Here is a 12,522-nt window from a genome sequence, read left to right as displayed (position 1 = left end):
AAGCACTTATAATCTGCCAGCAGACTTTGGAAACAAATTGAATACAGTTTTACAATAATAATTCTGTTAGAGCACAGCCATTTGCTAAAATCACTGTTCAATGTCTATATGATATTTCCTCGTCTCACACAAAAACCAAGTATGTTAGGTATGTTTGCCATCAACGCTGCACTGAGAACAGGTTCAGTTGCTTATCTTCCACATGCCATAAATAATTTCTTTCTATCTATTAAATATGGTATTGATTCTCATATTTATGATGTTAAAGTTAACTGAGATGTTTAAGTGCTATTTGTCAAGTGAAATCATGCTTCTCTGAATTTGTATTACATGGATTCTTGTACCATTCACAGAATTTACCAGCAATTCAATTAGTTGACCTCTTTGACCTTAACTTTTTGTCAGTAAAGATCCCTGTAGTATATTGCTAAGAATCTTCCAGTTATTTAGTCTTTTCAGACGTTTTTAATAACTTTTTATTGTTTAATAATAATTTTTGTTTCATTGTTACTAAGATTTAAGATACCAAGTCAAGTGTCATAATGATGGCTTTACGTGGAGTCTCCTTTCTCCGATTTCTTTCGTTTTGAACAGAAAGTTGACCATGACAGTATTGTAGGGAAGGTTATGACATGACTTATTCATTAGCATAAAGTTAATCATTTGTCTCTCCCTTATGAGAAAACTTGGGGGAGGGGCGGGGGGGAAGTATGGGTTTTAAGTTGCTTATATCTCAGTCTTCTGCTTTTTGCTAGCCAGGATGTTGGTATACAACTCTGTGGTTTTTACTTTCTGTTGGATTTGAGACTTTAGAAGTTGCCAGTAAAGGCAGCTGTCATTTTATAAATTGCATAATAGAATAATGGAATGAAAGATTTTGAGTGGAAACTGAATAATAGGTAATACTGAACCTGTATTTAATTAAAAAAAAGGCCCAAAATTTGCAGAAGTCTTAAACAGTATTTCCTCATTGATTTGTACAGCTGATGTTAGCGATACTGACTTATTAAGGATGATATAAGTATGTTTACAGTTTGAATTACCTACACTTTTTCTCTCTTCATCTCTCTTCCTCTGTCTTTCTATATATTGTAGTATACGATAAATACTGGGAGGAATGAGAGGTACTTAATTAGCTTTGATTTTAGAAATAAAAAATATCTATCTTTTGATGTTTTTCCCCCAATCTGCTTTGTTGATTTCGAAGAATGTGGGTATGCATTTTGCTCACCTGAAGTGAGTTGGTAGTTTTGCAGGTCTGAAGCAAATGTGATAGATATGTATGATGATTTGAAGTTAACATACTGTTCTGAATGTTCTTCTTTTAGGTGGTAATGGCAGTTGCACAGCTTTACTGGCATTTGGCACCAAAATCCGAAGCTGGTATTGTTTCTAAGTCGCTGGTGCGTTTACTCCGTAGTAATAGGTAGGTCAAGTCCGTACTTTACATTGCTATGTCTACTTTTTTGTGAGAGTTTTTCATATGTAATTGTTTAGCCATAGTTATAAGCATATAACTATTGCTCTGTTAGAATTTCATTTTAAAATTGTCCTGTAATATTAATTTTTACTCAATAAATGAGGATCATTAAAAGTAATTCCATCATTTTCAGTATTACATCCAGTGATCATTTAGTATTGTGTTTCATTCTTAATTATGACTTTCATTCTGAGAAGAATCACGGCTGCCTAGTTAGCATACAAATAGAGGCAGTACTAACTAGTTTGCTTAGTTTCTTGATTGTTTTAATTATTGGAAGTTATTGGAAATTTAATTATATTGGAGTTCCTTACAGTCTTGCTAGGCACTAAAGAAGTCTTCAGATTTGTGTTTTCTTTTCCTGCGTTTTATATTGAAGACTTACTGTTGACAGAGAAACTAAGAAACGTATTATTAAAATGCCACTTGATGCTGCTGAATCCCTTATGTTTACTTAATCCTTGAACTGTTTTTAAAGAACAAGTTTATATTTCATTCAGGACATCTAATTTTGACTTTATCATCTTCAGTGTGACCTTGTCTACTTTCCTATGAAGGGTCTCACTGGCCACGTGTTTCATAAGATTGATAATACTCTTTTTTTCTTTGTGTTTGATAGTTTTAGCATGTTATGCCAATAAGCTGCATAAAAGTGGTTTTTTCCCCCTCAGTTTTTAGATTTTGAACTTCCATGTATCTGTATGAAAAGCCTTAAAGGGGTAATTTGAGACAGTATATTAAGATGTTTTCAGAATAATTTTCTAACTAAACATGGTATTTTTGGCTAGAACTTTGCTGTGAAAATGATTTATTTTTTAAAGTTGGTCACATCAAACAGACAAAAAGCTTTAAAAAAAAAAAAATCCTTTTTGTTGTGTCTGACAAGATTACTCGTCTTAGATGGGCTTTAACTTTTGTAAGCCCGGTTACCATAGAGCTCTTTCTCTGTAAACTTCTGCAGCTCACCCATGGCTAATGTCTCTATCATGTAAAAGTTAGTAAAGAAGTAAAATTGGGCTTGGTAGAGTATTCATGCTTTTATTTCCGATAAAAATGAATCACTGTTGTTTTTGTGTTTGGCTTTATAGTACAGTATGCTTCCCATTCTCTTTATACAAAGATAAGTAAAATGGCTTAAGCAGTTTAGCATATGTACAGGTAATGTATAGAACTGAACTCATACTCACAGGTTGAAATGATTATTTTTGCATGTTGTTTATTGCTCATTTATACTCAAATTTCATCAAAAGAGAAGTCACATATTTCCTGTACCTCAACTAGTGCCTAAAATGGCACTAGTCTTCTGATTTTCCTATGTTGAATGGCTTGTCTGTTCTCTGTTACCAATCTGTGTGAAACACTTCTGCTATTAGAGCCACTTTGAAATAAGCTTTTGCTGTTTGCACTTGGAGTTATGTGCCTATGGCCTTTAAATTAATGTCAAATAAGCTATAATCTAGTTAGGGTGAGAGTGCCTGGAACAGCATTTCATAGCAATTTCCAGTCTTCGTTCATCATGTGCAGCTGACTATTTCCATGTACCTATGTAAGAATTACATAAAAATAGGTTTAAAAGATATTAAATACTTCTCTGTTATTACTTTACTTAGCAAGCAACAGCTGTAATTACCACAGGGCTATTAGACAGTTTTGAATAAGAGGAGGTAATGGATGTGATGATTCCTCCATTAGGATGTGATTTGCATCATGAAAGAATTTGAGCACTCGTGGTTCAGAAAAATTGTGTATAAATTATTACTTAGTTTTTAAGCAATTGGTGGCAGAAACTTTGTAGTTTAAAAGCTTTAGACTAGTACCCAGATTTCTTTTTGCTCGCTCCTGCTGAGGCTTTTAAAGTAATACATTAATGATGAGAATATCCTCCGAATATGTTTAATATTTTTGTGTTGTCTGTATCTTGACAAAGTCTGTTATGTTAAAGTGCTGCTTTTTGATAGATGCATATGCCTGCTAGTGTATGCTCTTAAGTCACAGGAGACCCTAGCCCTTTTTGAGAATTATTAGGAAATTTTTTTAAGACCAAAAAAGTCATAGCAATTCTTTCTAGCAAGGATTAGCTGTTCTTGTAACTAATGCAGTCATTTCCACACTACAGATAAAGCCCATGTGTTTTTGTTCTCAGCTGCGTCATCCTGAAATATTTAAGTTTTAAGATGGTGGACAAAATGTAAGGTTTTGTAAGCTATTTCTGGACATGCCAGAATAGTGATGTTTTAAACGAATTTTTGGTTTAAACAAAGACCCAAGGCCTACAAGAAGCATTGCACCATTGCATGGGTGTTAGTGATTTTTTTGCATATTGAAGTTTTTAAAAATGAGAGCCTGTTTTCATCTTGCATCTTCCTCTGAAGCAGATGATGAACTTGTAGCAGTTAGCAATAAGCTTTTTCCTTCCATGTTTGTGCCAAGTCAAATGTATACCTAACTTCGGATTCAAATAGAATTGGACTTTCTTTGCCATGTTGCGTTATTCTATGTATCTGTAATTGTGCAGAATAACTCTTGTTTTTCTTTTCAAATTCTAGGGAGGTGCAATATATTGTTCTGCAAAATATTGCCACTATGTCAATTCAGAGAAAGGTATACCATATTTAGAATTTTCTAAATCACATTTTATATGAAACACAGGCGAGCTACTTAAATATGTTCTGCTTTTCAGGGCATGTTTGAACCTTATCTGAAGAGTTTCTATGTTAGATCAACTGATCCAACAATGATCAAAACACTGAAGGTGAGTTTAAAAGCAAATTCTTCTATATATTACTAGACAAATCTGTTTGCAACAGGAAGGTAAAATTTTCTTGCACTGATATGACATACATCATTCTGTGCTGTTCCTTTTTTTTCACTAAGAAGTGTAGAGTTGTGGCTTTTAATTAAGTCCACAAGAGTCCTTCAGGCTTGTCAGGCTAGTCAGGCTATCTGAAAGTTCTCGTTACCACGTTGCAGATCGCAGATGGGCTATGTTTTCCACTACAGCTTTTGGTACCTTGCAGTGGTACAGAGCACTACTATTTTTATCTAATCAGCCATTCAAACATTTAGAGTTTGACTGTTTTCATGGAGGAAGAATCTTCTCAAATGAAGAGAAATGAAATCACACAGTCTTTGATCCTGTTATCTTAAAAAGAGTTTAAATCTGTTTCCCTGAACAAAATGGGACAGTGTTAGAGTCCCAAATTCCCTTTGAAGTCAGCATTTGACATGAGAAGCACTTTAGGCTTTCCTCAAGGCCGCATGTCAATGCATGTTTTAGGCTGTCGTCGTCTTGTTTTCTCTATTCTTAGTCTTTAATGGACGTGAAATCCTCGACAAAACAATAGCTAAAAAATTGTCTACTATTACGTGCCTTTTCTCTTGTTTTGCTTTAGATTGTCATAGGCACTTGTGTTTAGGAGTGGAAGGCACAGGTTTCTTAAATGTTATTTTTTTCTTATTTTCATTTTACATCCATGTTGCACCCTCATTACATGTGCAGAGTGGTGCAGTCCAAGATGGCTATGCCCAACCCGTCATATTTTTATTAGTCCAACATTAAGTAAATTTGAGGCAGTTGGAGGCAAAAATATCTACCCCGCATTTAATGATTATGAAAACTGTTGGGAATACTAGTAAGACTTAGTGTTATCCAGGAAAAGTCACTCCTGAAAGAATTGAAAGTTGAGATGTTTAAATTCCCATATTAATTGATATACAATGGTGAAGAGGTGGAGAAGTAGAAATTGTGTTTTTCCTTTCATTGTCTCAATTCTTTATTGGTGGCTGAAAAATTTAGGACAACCTACACTGTTACATATCTAAGAAAATCTTGTGCTTTTCTCCACTCCCTACTCCCATAGTTCCATCCTATCTGCTTTAAGGTAGGAGGATGAGACCTATGGCAGCATTTAAGATGTAGGAGCACCCTGGAATTCATCTGGTGCACTGTTTAGACTTCTCTTTTGTTCTCCGTTTCTTTCCCAACGTTTGCTTTTTTGATCACTGCTTAGCATTGAGCTTATATTTTCATGGGGTTATCTATTTTAACCACAAATTCTCAGTTATAATTAGTAGTAATCAGCTCAGAGCCTATCATTCTCTGTAAAGTTAAGGTTTTTCCCCCAATTATGAACATCTCATTTATCTGTGGTGAATTTTTTTTGCCATTTTATCAACCAGTCACCTAATGTTTTAAGTTTTTATGCAGCTTTTCTTAGTCAGCCTTTGTCTTCCATTTCTCTGAAAACTGTAGCATCAGCTGAAGACTTTGTCACCTGTCTTCTCATTACTTTCATAGTTTCAATATGTTGAAAAGCAAAAGACCAACAAAGATACATGTGGGATCCCATTGATAGTCTTCCTGTACTGTAAAATAGTCTCTTTTTTTCCCTGCCTGTTCCCCTGTCTCATTTATCAACTTGCTTTGTATTCTATGCTAGATAGGTATCTTTAAGAGCCTTTGGTGACAGGTCATATCAAATTGCTTCTGAAGTACAGGTGGACTGTATCAATTAAATGTCATTGTCTGTGTGCATCCAACTCAAAAAATACCAACAGATTCCTGAGGCATGACTTCCCTTTACAGAGACCGAGTTGTCTTTTTTTTCAGTTTACCTCATTTAGATTGTATTGGAATTTTTTCTTCTTCAAAGCTAAAACAACCTGGAAGCATAGCATCTGAACAATATATGCCAAGTGTTGTATATTGTGCCCTTGTTCACCAGGAACAAAGAAGAGGCCTTTCAGGGTCTGACGATGTTGATGTTGATTAAGATCTGAGGAGTCTCGTAGATGCAACTGTTTGTTTCCTGAGTTTAAAGGTCTTGCAGTTCATCTGAATATAATGGACACTTTATTTCTCCCCAGCTGCAGTTGTGATTTCCATTATTTCTTCTTACAGTGTCACATGGTTCTTATACGCTAAGGCCTGTTGTATAACATTGGAAACCATGGTGCCAGAAGTATTTCAAGCCTATTTGATATGCAATGCAACACTAAAGCTAGAGCTCGTAGAAAATGCATCACTGAACCCTACAGTCCTGCTTTGAAAACCTTGCGTGTACTTGCAAGGAGAATATTCCTCCTGAGTGCAATGCTGCTACCAGTTTATACTGAAATCTGGTATACTCTATTGAATTCTAAGTGGTATTTTTAGTAGTATTATCTTTTATTTATATACAATAAAAGTATAGTGTATATGTAGTGCTGTTTATAATATTTTATTTTAGCTTTTGATAAAATATCTGTTTTTCTTCTTGTAGCTTGAAGTCTTGACAAATTTAGCAAATGAAGCCAACATATCAACTCTGCTTCGAGAATTTCAGGTTTGTGCAAAAGTGTATTCTTTTTATATGAAACGCTCTCTGTCGGCCAATTGCCATTATTGGATGTTTCATCTAGATTTTTAGTCTTAAATTTTTCACGTTAAAGTCTTTTCCACAATAAAATGTTCTCAGAATGGATATGAAACTGTCTCATATCATAACGGATAATGAAGCTTTTTACATGTGGATTCTTTCCAGCTACCAAAAAAAAAAAGTGATGTGAAACTCAATCATTCCAAATTCTTTAAAACAAACTCTATGAACTTGACTGACACTGTAAGTCACTAGGTGATAGTGTCTTAATTTTAGCAATATTTGGCCATTATCATTTATTGCCAAACCTCATTTCTGTAAGTCATTTGATGAAATAGTATTATCTCCAATATCTCTCTATATATATCAGCAAGATGTTTGGCCTATATTGTGAAACAGTGTCTGTCCTTCTTTCTTTCCTCTTTGCTTATGACATCTATTTTCACTGCTTCAGTTCTCTGGCTGGATTTCTCTGAAAGGTACTGGTTCTCAGGCAGGTAGGTTATTCATAGTTTCACAGATGCTCCTGGTTAAATGAACTGAAACCTCTCTGAAGAGAGAGCTCATCAACTCCTCCAACCTTGCACACAAACTAATTGCTGTTTTTGGGTAATTGCCCCCTGCCCCAAGCTTTCTGGAAATCAGAGGTTTGCATGGCCATGGGTGACGAAAGCCAGCAAGAAAATGTGTTCTAAAAGTGACAATGAGGTGAAAAAAGTGTGACTTCTAATGTGAAATGTAGCTTTATAGATTGAATTTATTATACAGTATGTCTGTTTTATGAGGATAATATGGTCTTTGGTTGACAAGACTTATGTATTGACTAATGAAAATCCTGTTTCCTTAGACTTACGTGAAAAGCCAAGATAAACAGTTTGCTGCAGCTACAATTCAGGCTATAGGCAGATGCGCAACTAACATCGCTGAAGTGACTGACACATGCCTTAACGGCCTCGTATGTTTGCTGTCCAACAGGGATGGTAAGCTAAATGTTCTGTTGGTTTTCTGAGCAGCTGATGGCACGAAACCTTTTCTTAATGAGAACCACGAAGAGCAGCTCACGTTGAAAAAAATATGGGAGCTGACTTTTATAAGAATTTAGCTGACATGACTGGATAAAAATAGTGATTCTGGGTGCTGCTTCAAGAGGCTCTCATCATCACTGGGTACTTATAGTCTCTTCTGTTAGTGAAATTAATTTCTTGTGGCCTGCAATTACATGTTTACCTGTTTTTTCTCAAAATGCCATAATCATTAAAGTGTGCTGTTGTGATTATCATAAATGACAGCAGTTACACTGTTACATGTTTAGTTGCAGCAAAACAGTTAGCCTGTAGAGGGTGCTGAAAGCTTGGAATGTTGGGGTTTTAGTGCATCAACGCCTAACTGAAAAAACATTAAATAGTTTTAGGATAAACGGCCCCAAATTCGGCTTGATTTTGTAATCTAGCCTTCTGTTATATAGTGAAACGGAGTGGCAAGTCACTAAGGAACACAACAAGGAGCAGATAAAGTCAAATAGGATATAGCAGCACTGTAAATCAATACCTGATAATATTGTATATTCTTACCAGTTATCAATGAATATTGCACAGAAGTCAATAAGAGAATCGGAATATTATTATATAATGTACAGTCTACATGAATATGGTTAAATATTGTAAATAGAGTTAAGAAAGATGTAGTTAAAAATAATAATGTCAGGAAGGAGGGAAGGCGTGGGTTTTGGGTGGCCTGGAGTAATTAGGGTTGTTCAGAGAACACAGGTGAGATCTACTCTAAGGTTTGAAAAGCAGCATTAATTCCTCTCCATATCTACTGGACATACTTTTCATGGTAATCCGAAGAAAGCCTTTATTCAGGACATTACTTTGGCAGCACACGGTCATCCTGTGGCCCACTGATACACTCAGAGCTTTCTCTTATTTGGTTTGTGAACTACGAGTCCTCCTTCTCTCCCACTTCACCTTGTATCAGAAATTCCTGAGATGCCTCAGTGTATAGCTTGGTAATTTTAATATATATAACTTTAATTTCCTAGTGCTCCAGGCCTTATGTCCCTTCATGCTTTTCTGGTTATCAACTGTGTTTAAAATGTCTGTCTTAGAAGGCCATGTCTGCATGGTGCACCTTTTTGTATTACATTTAGCAATGACCATATTAAAAATACAAGCTTCAAAGCTTGTTCTTGATTCTGCTTAATTCTAGTAGCAATCTTCCTCTAGGTCAATAGGCTCCTTGCAGCATGTACAAATCCCTTTTTTCTGTCTTAAATAAAATAATAGAATTATCACTTCAGAATACTGAGTTTGTTACTTAATAATCCTTCTTTCCGTTTTCTTGCTTTGTTTTTCTTTTTGCTAAGAAGGAACCAAGATAAGAGGAAAAGGCTTTTTTTTCTATTATGATAGTTTCTCAATTTAATACCTTCTTCAAAGTAATTCCATATATATATACAGACACATATGCATGTGCATGTATACAAAGGTCTGTCTCAAAAAGATTAGTTTTCTTGACTGTTTCTAAGTAGTTGTCTAGCAAATAAAATTATCTTCTTGTGCTTACTGTTCTGAAAGACTGCAAAGGATATATTGAGGATCTTTTAAAACTGGCAGCTGGCAAATTGCTTTACCATAGCTGCAGTGTCTTTATTCCTTCTTTCAAGGAATGAATAGAATGGTATAATTTACATGGTGCCTTTCCTCAGGTGGCAGGAAATTACTGATAGTCACAGCTTACTGAACATAAGAAGAGTTTTGGGCATGGTAAGGGAGAAGAAAAGGTTTAGCATGTGTGAGAGAATAGATATAAAAGTCTTGGTTAATCTTGCTTTCCTCCGACTTTCACCCTTAAAGTGTGCAAGCAATCTGTTTGCCGTGTTGCCACTTCCATAGTTGTTTGAAGCCTGGAAGCAGTTCTGCTGCCTTTGCATAGCATGAAGCCCAAGCTGGTAAGTCCAGCAGGTTCTGAGGTCCCTGAAAGCAGTCTTGGCTCTGCTTTCTCTGCACTGTTTTCTTATTATGGGGAATTCACTTGAGTGCGGGCGAGGTGACCAAATTAATTTTACCAAAATAAAATAGTCAAAATAGAATCCTGAAGAACAAGCTTGTGGCAAAACTGCCTTCTAATTCTGTGCTCTTGTTCTGGAAAGGTCTTTACTGTAGATACAACCCAACAGACAAGATGTCTTGGCTCTATGTGGCACTGGAGCTGTGCCATTTATCATTCTGGAACTTGGGTGCTGAGAGGCAGAGTGTCATCACACAAAACAATCTCTTCAGGAGTCAGTCAGGTCCAGCTGGGATAACTCTTCACAGAGCTCTTTGAGTGTCTCATCATTGAACTTTTTAGTTTCTGTATGTGCTCCTATGATTCAAATGTGTTTTTTTTTTACCATAGCCCCCAGCTTCCCTGAGTAGGGGAAATTTGACTTTAAACAAAGCAGTCATAAATATGCGAAGAAAATTTCAAAAGTGGTTCTCAACTTCCCCAGAGCCTTGTTCCCAGAAGCCATGTTGAGGGTTGAGAATTATTTTCCTTCCTCATCTACTGAAGGCAGTACAAAAAGAAAAGTTATTTTGGCTCTTCGGTGTGATGTTTGGCATTTGATTGATGCATTTCCTTTAAGCAATTGCCTTGATAATTTCAGCTGACGATTGGCCCCACTATGACATAAAAGTCATTTTAGATGTAAGAGACAGATGGGATTATAGGAAGTCTCTTTTGTCTGTCTGTAGTCCATATACTAGAGATCCTGCAGGTTTTTCTCAGATGGGTGATTTTCATTTTCTGTTGAAAGTTGCAGGTTATGGATAATAGAGAATGTAGACACATTTGTAGGATGTATAGCTAAAACGATTTTTTTCCTACTAATCTATTTGAACAGGCAAGTCGTAAAATCACTGGAACTGTTAATACGTCAGGTAACTACTACCTACCTATTGGAATTACTGTTAGAATGATGTAAAAGACAACCAACTCCTTGTGGCGTTCGGTTTATATGTATTAACGTGGTTTCAGAGTCTGTTATTTATGTTATAAGGGTGGAAAAATTAACCAGGTAAAAGCTTAGACTTCAAGCAGTTCTGAAAAGCAGAAACTTAATGTTTGTCTGGATACTTAGCTCTAATAATTGCCTTTTAACTTCAGTTTTAACCACTTGCATAACCTTCTAATAACCCAAATAATCACAGAATCATGGAATGGTTTGGGTTGGAAGGGACCTTTAAAGGTGATCTAGTCCAACCCTCCCGTGCAATAAGCAGGGACATCTTCAACTAGATCAGGTTGCTCAGAGCCCCGTCCAACCTGACCTTGAGTGCTTCCAGGGAAGGGGCATCCACCACCTCTCTGGGCAACCTGTTCCAGTGCTGCACCACCCTCCTCGTAAAAAAAAAATCTTCCTTATATCTAGTCTAAATCTGCCCCCCTTTAGTTTAAAGCCATTCCCCCTTGTCCTGTTACAACAGGCCCTGCTAAAAAGTTTGCTGCCATCTTTTTTATAAGCCCCCTTTAAGTACTGATAGGCTGCAATAAGGTCTCCACGAAGCCTTCTCTTCTCTAGGCTGAACAACCCCAACTCTCTCAGCCTTTCTTCAGAGGAAAGGTGTTCCATCCCACTGATCATTTTTGTGGCCCTCCTCTGGACCCGCTCCAACAGGCCCATGTCTTTCCTGTACTGGGGACGCCAGAGCTGGACGCAGTACTCCAGGTGGGGTCTCACCAGAGCAGAGTAGAGGGGCAGAAACCCCTCCCTCGACCTGCTGGCCACGCTTCTTTTGATGCAGCCCAGGATGAGATTGGCCTTCTGGGCTGCGAGTGCACATTGCTGGCTCATGTCCAGCTTTTCCTCCACCAGTACCCCCAAGTCTTTCCCAGCAGGGCTGCTCACAATCCCTTCATCCCCCAGCCTGTATTGATACTGGGGGTTGCCCCGACCCAGGTGCAGGACCTTGCACTTGGCCTTGTTGAACCTCATGAGGTTCACATGGGCCCACTTCTCAAGCTGATCCAGGTCCCTCCGAATGGCATCCCGTCCCTCAGGCATATCAACTGCACCACTCAGGTTGGTGTTATCTGCGAATTTGCTGAGGGTGCACTTAATCACTTTTACAGCCTTGCTATGAGATTCAATTGATATATTCCTTCCAAAAACAATTGATGCAGTTTTGCTGATTTTAGAAATAGTGATTCTACAAATTATAGACTGTGGATAAATTTGTCTTCAGTTGCGTGTTTTAGTTTCTGCAAGTATCAGTTAATATAAGTGGAAGAAAATTTGGCTCAACGTAAATGGTATCAAATGTAGTATTTCAGAATGCAGCTTTTTAATGTTCTCTGGTAATACCCTCCTTGCTAAGGTGTTTTTCTGAGTTTCTGTTATAATGTGGCCAAATTCTCATTTGTGAAAAAGTCTGTAATTCGGTCCCCACAAGTTACTGTCCACTACATTGTTAATTTTTTATATACATAATTACTTGGCAAAATGGAACATTGTATGACTGAATATATTTTAGGTTTTTGAGAAGTTGTCATGCTCCCAGGGTCTTCTGAGATTATCCTATTCAGAGTAGTCATTTCCATATTGCTTCAAAATTATTTGAAGGAAACTAGCAGTGAAATTATACTAAGATTTTTACTGAGGCTTGTGAAAATTGAAGTTGCTGATACCTCTTGTAGTCTTCT

At 36.8% G+C, this 12,522-nt stretch overlaps 1 protein-coding gene across 1 annotated transcript in view; it reads left to right on the top strand.

Annotated features, from left to right (window-relative positions):
- AP3B1 (adaptor-related protein complex 3, beta 1 subunit) overlaps positions 1–12,522 on the top strand; it is a 164,816-nt gene that overhangs the window by 63,966 nt on the left and 88,328 nt on the right. Inside the window, exons 9-13 of the mRNA XM_009327253.1 lie at positions 1,329–1,426; positions 4,027–4,081; positions 4,161–4,232; positions 6,742–6,804; positions 7,685–7,817. Coding sequence (XP_009325528.1) covers positions 1,329–1,426; positions 4,027–4,081; positions 4,161–4,232; positions 6,742–6,804; positions 7,685–7,817 — 421 coding nt within the window. The remainder of the gene's footprint in view (positions 1–1,328; positions 1,427–4,026; positions 4,082–4,160; positions 4,233–6,741; positions 6,805–7,684; positions 7,818–12,522) is intronic.

This window comes from Pygoscelis adeliae, unplaced genomic scaffold, assembly GCF_000699105.1.
Source record: "Pygoscelis adeliae isolate BGI_AS28 unplaced genomic scaffold, ASM69910v1 Scaffold26, whole genome shotgun sequence".
NCBI lineage: Eukaryota > Metazoa > Chordata > Aves > Sphenisciformes > Spheniscidae > Pygoscelis > Pygoscelis adeliae.
Note: the sequence above shows the minus strand (reverse complement) of the source record. Positions and strands in the feature narration are given on the sequence as shown.